This window comes from Engraulis encrasicolus, chromosome 14, assembly GCF_034702125.1.
Source record: "Engraulis encrasicolus isolate BLACKSEA-1 chromosome 14, IST_EnEncr_1.0, whole genome shotgun sequence".
NCBI lineage: Eukaryota > Metazoa > Chordata > Actinopteri > Clupeiformes > Engraulidae > Engraulis > Engraulis encrasicolus.
Genome location: NC_085870.1, coordinates 7,251,914 through 7,264,413, shown reverse-complemented (window position 1 = coordinate 7,264,413; position 12,500 = coordinate 7,251,914). Strand labels below are relative to the sequence as shown.

The 12,500-nt window shown below is 45.8% G+C and overlaps 1 protein-coding gene across 2 annotated transcripts in view; it reads left to right on the top strand.

Annotated features, from left to right (window-relative positions):
- The window catches only part of arhgef10la (Rho guanine nucleotide exchange factor (GEF) 10-like a), a 277,194-nt gene that overhangs the window by 164,771 nt on the left and 99,923 nt on the right, over window positions 1-12,500 (top strand). For both annotated transcript variants that reach the window (XM_063214836.1, XM_063214835.1), the window contains one exon: window positions 4,255-4,355. In XM_063214836.1, the coding sequence (XP_063070906.1) occupies window positions 4,255-4,355 (101 nt within the window). The remainder of the gene's footprint in view (window positions 1-4,254; window positions 4,356-12,500) is intronic.

The window sequence follows — 12,500 nt, the reverse complement described above, 5'->3', positions numbered from 1 at the left end:
CACATGTTGGAATGAGTAGGTGCTGTAGAGGTCCTCTGTGGGCTCACTTCATGCCACTTAATATTTCAAGAGAGCTTCTGAAGTTCCTCTGAAGTTTTGCCTCTCGTGCCTCTCTTGCTTCCTTCCCTGAATTCTAGCTAGTTCTATTCCTCTGCCTACTCACTCTCTCCGTCCTTCTCTCTTTTCTCTCTGTCTTTCTCATTCACTCTCTCCCACCCTCCATTTCTCCTCTGGCTGCCCCCGCCAAACTTTCTTCCTGAAGCTCTCCCGTTCCACTGCCTTCTTCTTCTTCCTTCAGTTTTTTGCTCACCATCTCATTTTTTTCCTCTCTCTGTCACACACCATCTCTCTCACTCACCATCTCTCTCGCTCTCTCTCTCTCCCTCGATCTCTCTCTCTCTCTCTCTCTCTCTCTCTCGCTCTCTCTCACTCCCTCTCTCTCTCTCCCTCTCTCTCTCTCCCTACTCCTCCATCTCTCCCCTGGCTGCCCTCATCAAACTTCTTTCTGGAAGCCACTTCAAACTTCATTCCAATTCCACAAGCTTCTTCCAGTTCTTTCCTCTCTCTCTCTCTCTCTCTCTCTCTCTCTCTCTCTCTCTCTCTCTCTCTCTCTCTCTCTCTCTCTCTCTCTCTCTCTCTCTCTCTCTCCCTCTATCTCTATCTCTATCCCCTGTACCATGTGCTTCCTTTCATGGAGGGGAAATTAATGGCTTGACGTGTGGAATGACAGTAGCTAGCCGTGAAAAGACTGCTCGCTGCTCTCCGCTCAATTACTCTCTAATGGTGTTGAGATGTGAATGGCTCGCTCTAGCCTTTTCCATATGGATACATCATTAGGTGTGCTGATGACATGACGAAGGTCTCCCATGCTCTCTCTCTCTCTCTCTCTCTCTCCCTCTCTTTCTCCCTCTCTCTCTCTCTCTATCTCAACACCCGGTTCACGGACAGTCACCGTGTTCTGATTCAGCCTTGACCATGCAGCCCATCGCAGCTGCAGAGTGCTGGGCCGAGCAGCTCTGTAGAGAGGCTCTGTCTGCATCTCGTTGATTCACAAAGTCATATGCGGAGGTCACTCGCTTCACCCCACCCCGGCTCCCTCTGACGTCCTTCAATTATTCATGTTGGAGTTGACCCCTCCAGCCTGACCTTTCTCTCTCTGTCTCTGTCTCTGTCTCTCTCTGTCTGTCTCTCTGTCTCCCTGTCTCTCTCTCTCTCTCTCTCTCTCTCTCTCTCTCTCTCTCTCTCTCTCTCTCTCTCTCTCTCTCTCTCTCTCTCTCTCTCTCTCTCTCTCTCCCTCTCTCTCTCCCTCCTTCCCTCCCTCACTCCCCCAGCTCAGATACAGTCTGTGCATGCATGCTGCCGATGATGGCATGCATTCATGCGGCCTGTGGTGTGTGTGTGTGTGTGTGTGTGTGTGTGTGTGTGTGTGTGTGTGTGTGTGTGTGTGTGTGTGTGTGTGTGTGTGTGTGTGTGTGTGTGTGTGTGTGTGTGTGTGTGTGTGTGGGGGGGGGATGTTCGGAGTGGCAGATTCATGCCGCTGGTCGCAGACGCCTGTGCCTCGGAAAGTTCCACGCCATTAATCCAGCTGCCTTGTCACTCCCGGGTGAAAGTGTGCAGGTGGATGGTTCCCAGCTTGCGCTCATGTACTGTATGTACCTCAAGCCTCCTCCCTTCCACATGCTGCCCCCTTCCCACCCCAACATGCTCTTCTACACCACCACCACTACCACCACCACCAGCAGCAACCACCATCTCCACCACCATCACCAATCACCTCCACCCCTTGCCTCCAGTGCCCTACTAATAATACGTCTGCCTCCCCCGACTGCTATTCCTGTCCTTTCCTTCTTGCCCGGCATCCCAGTCTTGACCTTGTGGTGTTATTACCACAGCTGTGATTAATCACGGCAAAGAAGCGCTGCGTTATTCGTCACGGACGCATGGGCACAGGCATGGGCATGGGCATGGGAATGGGCACTTCCCCTCCCTTCCTATCTCTCTTTTTTTCTTTTTATCTCTCTTTTTTAATCTTTTTTTCCCTCCTCCTCCTCCTCCTCCTCTCACTAACCTGCAGGTTAGTTTGTGTCTTCATCTGTCTTTTTTTCCTCTCTCTCTCACTCCATCTCACCTCTGTGCTCTACCCTTTTATTTTCCCTGCGTCCATCACCTGGTACATGCAAAGATCATGGCTCACTCCGTCGTCTCCCTTTACAGGACAACACACACTGTACAGTGGTACACACCTAGCACACTGTACAGTGGTACACACCTAGCACACTGTACAGTGGTACACACCTAGCACACTGTACAGTGGTACACACCTAGCACACTGTACAGTGGTACACACCTAGCATGCCTGCAGCAGGGGGGTGAGGACGATTTATATACAGTGTACCGCACATCCTCAATGGACGACCCTTCATCTGTTTGAGAAGTCTGTTTCCATAAAGTGCCGCATGATTTATATATTTTAATGAGTTGTTCGTATAAACCGAGTTATATTATTGAGATATATTTCTTAGAAATGGACTGATTTCATAAGGGTTACTAGCCACGTACTGTTGAGGCTCATTGCAACCCACCATTCAGACTTCTACCACGCTTTGTCCCAGGAGTGAAACTCAATATAATATTACTATGGCACCAGCGTTGCACTGGCATAAATCTTGTATATGCCACCCTTAACAACCCTTGCCCATAGCACTATCAGTAGCAGCATGGATGAAGAGGTGGTGTTTCTCTGTGTACTGAAGAGCAATTTTTTTTTACTAGCGAGCCCAGTCATGCGTATTCCCACTCGGAAGTGCCATTTTCATGCCTGTCATTTATTCAACTGCTAAGTGATCAGACAAAATGAATAATCAATGGCCTCTTGGAATCGTTGTAATGTAGTTTGCTCTTTCATATTTCAAATGGAACATAACAGAACTGGGACTCGAAAATGTCCTTTTTAGATTGCCCTTGGGTGGCGGCAGTTACTTTGATGGAAAGATCCGCCGACTCCATGTCTTAATCTTACAACAATAATGACTAAAATACACCAAGATAATGTAATTTTAGATTGTTGAAAGTCTTTGAAAATGTGACTATGAAAATTAATAATGTAGCCCACATATTATTTATTTAATTGCGCGTTGCAAGCTTGTATCCTGATTGTGGTGTTATTTTGCTGCTGTCAGAGATCCTGATATTGGAGCAGACACAATAGCAGGCATCACAGCGGAAATCACAGGAGAGGTTATCAAAGGTTTGGTTTTGAGTTGATGACAGCATGCCGAGACATGACTTATTCTTGGTGTCTTTTGGTACCTCATTTGTCCCATTATTGTTTTCTTTTCTTCTCTTGAGCTGTCTGAAACGGCAAAAATATAATTATGTCCTTTGTAGTTAATGTGTGTATAGTTTTTTTATAGGCCTGCTTTTTTTGTGATTAACATTTTTTATTTGTTTTTCAAGATTTACACAGAAACATCCCTTGTCCGCCCACCACCCACCCCAACCCCCAACATGCCACCACATATATTAAGTATTAGTGGCCTGCTATTTTTAAATTGTCAGTAATTGTCAGCTGTAGACTCGCATGGCATATCTGACAACCGCGTATGAGGAGGTGGCACCAATAATAGAACATTGTCCGCCTTCTGTATTATTAAGTTAATGAGAACAAGCAATCATATAGGCTACAAACATAGTGCCATCATTTCCCAGTTTCTCAGAATCTATCATCCGAATGTCTATTAATTACCGCTAAAGTAACTTAGCCATTTAGTGAAGTAAATGTCAGTAGATGAATGTGACTAAACTTGTGTTTCAGATGGCCAAAGATCATGATGTGATGATAGGCTGTATTTGAAGATGCTAAACTTGTACAGAAATGTGGAGATGTGCAGGAAGGAGACCACTCTTCTAATTAAAAGTTATTTGTGGATTTTGTTCTGGCTGGTGTGATGGGTTCTTGAATCCAGACAAGCAGGACGGCTTTTGCCTTGTGAACTATTGCTTTAGTTTTAATGGAAACGAGCAGGGATGTTTGACGAATGAAGCTGCTCTACTCTCTTTCAACACACCTATGACAGCCCAATTACTCCGCAGGCTCTCCTCAGTAGCCTGTGTAACGTCTTGCTGTAGACTTGAGTGCTCCATCCGTCCATCACTGTGGTTCAGTCACGTAGCGTGCGGCGTGCGTGCGTTTGTGTGTGTGTGTAATCTGTACATTAGCTCACAGCGTGTGTTCTCTGTGTGTGATCTCCACAGGTCAGGTCGGCCAGTCAGCTTCATGGTGGTGCTGAACACGCCCAGCCCCCTCAGCAAGATCTCCTGGGTGAACCGGCTCCATTTGGCCAAGATAGCGCAGAGTGAGTACTGCACTGAGCACACGCTCAACACACACACACACACACACACACAACATGGACGCACGCACGAACGCACGCAGGCACGCATACACACACACACACGCACGCACGCACACACGCACACACGCACACACACACACACACACACCTCTAACTAAGGCCTGACACCCAGCATGGAGCTGTAACCTGCCTGAAGCCGTGACCTGCATGGCGGATGGAGGAGGAGGAGGAGGAGGAGGAGGAGGTGGAGGTGGAGGAGGAGGAGGAGGAGGAGGTGGAGGAGGAGGAGGAGGATAATAGTGGAGGAGGTAGGTGAGGAAGAAGAACATGATGGAGGAGGAGAAAGGAGGAAGAAGCGGATGAAGAGGAGGAGGAAGAGCATGATAGAGGAGAATAAGGTCGATAGAGGAGAAGGAGGAGGATAAAAGACGATGAGAAGGAGGAGGAGGAAAAGAAGAGTAGGAGGATGAGGAGGAGGATGAAAGAGGAGGAGGAGCAGGAGCAGGACGAGTTACAAGGAGGTTAGAGGAGGATGGGGGGTTGTTTAGAAAAAGCCTTGGCTCTCCGCTCCTCCAATAGCACGTACGGTATGTTTACACGATGGTACAAGAAGTAAATTCGTCTAGGTGTGCACCCTCTAAATAAATTGCTAATCATGTTCGTGTATACATGCATACAAGCTATATGCATACCAAACATACATACTTACATACATTACATGCATACATATGCCGACATGTGTACATATACACCTTTTGCTGTAAATATTTTCCTTGCATGCGCACATGCATCTGGTGTGTTATCTTGTAAGTTCTTCTGTCTCTGCGTAAGTGCTTGCTACTTATGCCTCTGCCTCAGTGTGTCATCATTACTCTTTTATGGGTAGGCTGTGCACTTGCATGGGCAAGTTCAGAATCTTTTGCTCTTCCGGAGTTTTTCTCCTCCTTTCAAGTGTCTGATGCGGTCGCTGGCCCCGAGGTAACAACGAACTGTAATTATGGACTTGATGATGCATGCGCGGGGACTGGGAGGGATGATTCAGGTTGGAAGGGGGCAGCGCCCCGGCACTTGTGCGTGCCAGAAATGACAGCGTGTTTCAGAGGGGAAGATGTAGGAGTCTGTGATTTAGGTGACTGCCCTCATATTGTTGTGTCGTGAATGCGATCTCATTAAGGTCCCTCGCTGTCTCTGCCCTCTCACTCTCTGTGCGTTTAGTTATTGTTTTAATGATAGCTCGCTTTGCTGTGCTGTGCTGTGCTGTGGTATTTTTATTTTTTACTGTAGCATCTTATCATCAACTTGTCCAGCGTGCACATGCTGTAATCTTCCTGTTCTTGTGTGGTGCAATTTTCAGATCACAGTATGGTATGTAAGTATAAAGGGTTCTAAACTCGTTCTGACCCCCCCACACACACGCATACCCCACCTTACCTGTGAATTGAAAGGATGCCTCCTCTCATCCTGTAACTTATCATGCCTCCAAAATCTCAACAAAAATGGGCCTGCCTTGTGCCAAAGCGGTGCCAAACTGGCGCCAGAACCTTTCCATGCCTGTACTGCACTGTGCACCGTAAATGTTGCCTTAACACTTCACAGAGTTAAATTGTAGTAACGTGAGCTACGTTTATAGTGTTAGCCACACTAACACTGTAAATGGCTGAATTATCACTGCCCAATTCAATGTGTGTACTGTAAAATGCAGTGTTAATTCAACACTAAGAGAGTTAATCTGCGTGTATTTGGTCCTAGAATACTCTTTAACGACTGATTTAGATGGTTGCTACCAAAGCGGTAGAAGCGTGGCGTTCTATTATTTTCCGTTGGGACGCGGCTGCGAGGCGAGAGGTGGTGACGTAGGGAAGCGAGGGTGGCGGGCGGTGGGTGAGCGAGGCGATAAAGTTGAGCTTGGCTGAAAAATGTAGCGGCACCGCGAAACGTTAACCAATGGGAGAGCTTTCAGCGCTGTGACGTCATGTGCTTCACCAGCAGTACTGGGATATTTAAACATGGAGGCTGTTTTGATTTCGGTGGTGTCAAATCTGCCGATCGTTTTTCACTGATGGTTTTAAAATAAATGACACTTGAGTTAAGGTGACCAATATATTCACTCCTGTTTCATCATTTTTATTTGTACATACAATGTTTGTGATTGAACAGAGACGGTTGTTTGACCACAGCATTTGCTAAGCTAAGCTAATTTGACCGGGAAACGATGCTACGTCACCACGCAAGGCGAGCGAGCAGGTTGAGAGTGTGTGGAATATGCGTCCATGTATCACAGCCGTAAGACTTGAATTAGCACTGCATTTCTTTTACTGTGTATGTCTGTCTGTCAGCAAAGCGATGTCTGCAGGGGGAGCTCCAGCCCATGATTGAGCCTTGTCCCCTTCCGTTCCTCCTCCCCACTATGTACAGGGCAGTATGTGTTGGTGGTCTGGCAGTGACCCAGGGCTTTTGCAGACAGCGCAGGGCAGGCTGCTGGCCCTCAACATGCCCTCTGAGGCAGAGGCTGGTGGGGAGGATTTGAGGGAAGAAGAGGAGGAGGAAGAAGAGGAGGAGGGAGGCAGGCGAGGGAGGCAAGGGAGGCAAGGAGGGGTGGGGGTGGGGGGTGATGTGATGTGATGGGAGGGCAGAGGAAGTCAGGTCCATGCGAGAAATTAAACCACTCAATGTAGCATCCGCAGCTGACGCTGCACTCAACTCTGCTATTCCCCTTCTGCCCTCTTCTACCACCCCCCGTCACCCCATCCCCCGGTCCCCTAAGACAAGTACACATCCCCACTCCGTAGTTGACTCAGGGCTGGCTGCACGAGGCGAGGCTCCTCTAGACTGCATGCACATTTCCCTTCCCTTCCTCTTTTTCCATGTGGAATGAGGTTTGTGCTTTAAAGCCCCGCCGAGGGCTGCGATATTCTATTCTTATGTTACTTTTGTGGGGCATTGCAGGCCCCCGGTGGGTTTCTTTTCACAAGAGCCGATACTTCACTAACCCATCCATCTGGAATGAAATGGAGAGAGAGAGAGAGAGAGAGAGAGAGAGAGAGAGAGAGAGAGAGAGAGAGAGAGAGAGAGAGAGAAATGCCCCCCCATGAAAGCCATTGACACGAAATGGAAATTGCTTGCATGTATAAACTGAACCGTGATTGGGTCGCTTATAGCTCGTGAAACATAATACATTGGTACACGGTAAATGGAATAACCTTGATGTGTGATTATTTTACCTCAGAATGAAGTGACAGTTGGCACTGTGAAACAAAAAATGTGCGTTTGCCTCTCATCATGAATACAGCCATATGAATTGACTGTAACCCACTGGGTGTGCTATAGCACACTGAACCCTATGCAAACAATTATTTGTGGAATAGGCTGTGTGTGCATTCTAAACCTAGATGTGGCTGCACCAGAGATTCTTTAAGTATATAGAGATATGCCAATGTAATAGGTTGCTATGGGCACCTAACATGACCAGGTTCCGGTCTGCCTAAAGGGGCGTGTCATAATACTCCTAGCATTGAATAGAACAGTCCTTAGGTCTGCCTAAAGGGGGATCCCCTCCCCTCCCCCTTGCAATAATAGAACCCGGAAACAATGGGCCAATGGAACCTCTCTCTCTCTCTCTACTCTCTCTGGTTGGGCTGCATATCCATAAATAACTGTGCACCTCATGGCATATCCTCGCTCCCTCACAGGAAGCAGGATGTACAGTACACCGTGGGACCGACCAAGGTGAACCTTCTCCTTCACAGAAACCTCATTCACAGCTGTACGCAACACTTTGTGCCTTTTCAGTCGAACACATATGGTCACCATTGGAAAGTGAATACCACAACTTGACCTCAGAAGACAGGAACATTCAGGACCTTATGTAACGTGTTTGAGGCCAGGCTGATGCAATGCATGCAGGCTGGCATCATGCTAACACGATGGAGGGATGGGCCCAGAACATTGGGAAGCTATTAGGCAGGAACAAAAGGAGATGTCTTGTTTTTTTCTTCTGTACTAAGACAAGTCAATTGCACTTTGTTTGTCTTACAGTATATATATCTGTATGCGTTGTTCTTTGCAACAACATAAAGTACATTTGAAGGGTCATAAGGGTCAGGTATCCAACATTGACGAACATACTGTGGACAGTATATGATGTCACCTGAACATACACTGAAAAGAGAACTTTAAACTGAGATCTGCAACATCAAGATGGACATTGACCTTCAGTAGTACAGACACCCAACGTTTATTTGGAGAATGAAAAGGGTCATGCAAATATAAAAATAAAATGGAATGTCCACACAATCGCTCACATTTTTGATCCCTCATTTGGAATAAAAAACCAGAATGGGAAATAAAAAAAAGGAAAATGGGAGCGAGAGTTTGGACTTTCCATTTTATTATACATTCACTGCACCCGAAAAGAAAGCAAAAGCCGTGTATTATGTAACATTGTGTTTCAGACAAGCCTTCTGTAATTGGATGCAGATTGCCCTTGTGGTCTTCAAACTGTCAGTCATCGGTGTAAGGTCATTTCTTGCTCAATTCAACAGGCTTCATTGTGGCACCACTGCATACACTTCATGCTCTTAAGGGCACGGATGAATAGAAGACCGTCAGACTGAGATGTGGACTCTCGAATAGTGAATCATGGACATGAGGCTGACACTTCAAGAAAATAAGTGTCCTTCATATCTGTTATAGTCGACCGATTGCTCCGTCCTACTCTGCACACATAACACAAGGGGCGGCTGAAGTGACCGTGTTGTGCAGACTGACAAGGGCCATGCTTGAGAGGCCTGAAACATGGCATTGGCCTATTGGCCCCTTCCGTCATCTAGGGCAGAATAAAGTCTTGTTGGGATTCAGAGTGGATCAGTAGAGTGGATGCTTATAGCCCAGGCAAGGCCAGGCCAGGTTTTCCCAGATGTATGTGTGGAGCAACTATACATTGATTATCTGGCAATAATCAGTCAGGGATGCTTGAACAGGCACCTGTGAAATATGGAAATAAAGCATTCAATTACTGAAAGTAGACCTATTACAAATCACCATGCAGGATGTGAATGACAATATTCATAGACACTACTAAGCAGTAGCGTTGAAAGCATTGTCCCCCATGAAATCACAAGCAAGCCAAATGCACCTCTTGAAATAAAACTGAATACTGAAACTGAAAAAGCAGAATAAAACTGAATAACTGAAGAATTATCTTAGGTATATATATAATGGGGGCCATTTCTCTCTCTCTCTCTCTCTCTCTCTCTCTCTCTCTCTCTCTCTCTCTCTCTCTCTCTCTCTCTCTCTCTCTCTCTCTCTCTCTCTGATTTGAACAACATTAGTGAAATATTACGAGGTAAATGGAATGGGTACAAGCTAAAACAAATGCATAAATGACCAAATGGATGATGAACCCTATGAAAGAATGCTAATGCATAATTTGAAAACGTAATGGTTTTTCCATTAGGCACATTGTTGATCCAATAGGCTACCCACCACACTCCAAATAGCCATTAGCCATTGTGGAGGCCATGGTGGAGAGATAGGCCCGCACATGCACTGTACGCCTGATGAGTAGACAAAACAGACTGATGTGGTCTGCAACCTAAATCCGTTTGAAGATCTGCTTCCACTGAAAGCCGTTTTTAAGCCCTCGGTACACTTGCTGCGAGCCACAAATTACGCGCGTCACCGACTAGACATGCTTGTTTTAAAAGCAGTAGACCAACACCCAAAATACTGCAAAATACAAATCCAGGGGGCAGAGAGAACAGTATTGCGATCCGATAATTGGGAACACAGACTGTAAACAAAACAAAATAAGTACTCCCCGGGCAAGGAGACGATACTGCTACTGGTTCATTTGCATGCTCCTTTGTCAAAATGCAACGGGAAAGTATGATCGCAAATCAAATGTTTGTAATTTCGGACAAGCTCGAGAAGGTCTTGAAAAGTTGCCACCATCGTCGTTTTCTCCAGAAGCACTCGTATGGAACTGTGCAGTCTTTCTTACGATCGCCCCCAGCGAGTTTGAAGATATCGCACTTAACGCACTTGTTTGGTTGCAGTATCTAACATGCATAAAATTGACATAAGCTGTGCAAGTTAACTTGCTCATGCACGAACCCGTGCACGCGTATCCTGAAGCAAGCTTACCACGGGCCTTATTCACTGGAGGGTCACCCCTAGTTATACACATGCTGTGCTTGTGTGGAAGGAATCAGGAAAAGCCTGTCTCTTCGACGTCACATGGAAAAGGCGTCGCCCACTTGCGTTTATTGCCTGACCATAGATGTACGGCTGTATTTCCATATACATGTTGAGTACATTTTTTCCCACAACTTTTCCAAACAAACCTTGAGTAGCCTAGCTATCAGCTGGTTGCTACTCTCGGATACAGACAGAGCGAGGGGAGGGAGCCAATGTGAGACTCCTCATTTTTGCGTCACGGATATTCATCTGAAGGACCATAAAACCCAGTTGTTTGACCACAACCCACTCTACTGACCTACAAAGATAGCTTAGAATTAAGCAATCAGAACGTTTTTAAACGATACCCGACGCATTCAATGATAATGGTGAACACAGTAATATTAATGAAATGACGATGGAAGTTGATCTTTAAGAATATTGTACCAGGAAATGGATATTTATAGTTTATCAAGGATATAAAAGATATAAAAGCATACATTCTAACAGATGTGGATAAAGAGTAACTGTGAACATTGGGCACAATCACTTCTGAAGGACACGTTTAAAGAGGTTGAGTAATCATGTATTAACTGTATGTTTATGACGCATGAAAAATGTATTCATATACGTACAAATGATGACGATAAGCTTTTTTGACAATTTCCTTTGAGGCAAAAGAGCGAGCTCAACTCCACATAGCTCGCATTCTTTGCACATACCAGATTTTTGGTAGGTGAGTGCAACAAGAAATAGGGAGAGTTACAGAGATACATAGAGTCATGCCTATCACTTCAGACAGATTCAGGCTATTACTGTTGATATTGTGTTTTTCAGTGCCCTGCATCGCACTGAGAGCAGAGTCCAAGGCGTTTTTTTAAAGTATGAGTAAAACAGATGACTCACAGAACAGAGTTTGTTTTCTCTGTTTTTACCATGAGATACTTTTCATGCTTGTCACTACAGGGCAGCTTGTTTTGAGCGATTCGAGCAGTAGCACGCGTCAAATTAAAGCAAAATTTCCATCAACATATCAAACAAATAAACAATAAACAAAGAGCCTAGCTTAAAATGTACTGTATGTACAAAAACAAATAGCTTGTCATCAGGGTGGTATTTTATCCCTTGTCTCTTATCACTGTGCAAGATGGATAATAAGGACAGAAAATGTGAATGTTTGTGAGGCACCTCACAGCCTCCACAAACCCTGCCCATCTCTCTCTCACACACACACATACACACACACACACACACACACACACACACACACACACACACACACACACACACACACACACACACACACACACACACACACACACACACACACACACACACACACACACACACACGGACACACACACGGACACACACCTCCCGCTGCTGGATGAAATGACTGCCTCTGTAATTCTCTTTATCACCAGAAAGGGGGCTTGTTCCAAATCTACCGTCTGCAACGACAGCAGGCCTCCAAAATTGCATCTTACAATAGCTGGGCCGACAGACTGCACTTGTCAGAAATGTTTTTATGCTGATGAGCAAATTACAGCCTGGGATGGCTCTAACTAGATAGGAGAGGGTATTGATGAGATCGACAAGCAAGCAAGCAAGCACACCCCCACCCCCCTACACAGCCACACGCACACATACACTCCCGACTCGAAACAACAGCAATGTTAAACTAGACTGCCTGTGCAGTCGCCTTCGACTGCTTAAGGTATATCCCCGAAACGCGACGCTTCCAGTCCCCCATCATTCCTACCACTCCCGTCCACCATTTCGTAAACGTATATGATACATACAGACGTGACATGACGTGCATAGGCTTAAAACCAAACGACTATTGTGAAAATGAAGCAAAAAATGGGGCAAATGGTAGAGTGTAATAACAGTGTAATAACCAGTGTAACAATATTTAATATAATGTGATACCAGTGTAACACCGCCATTTTTTTTCATTACATCATG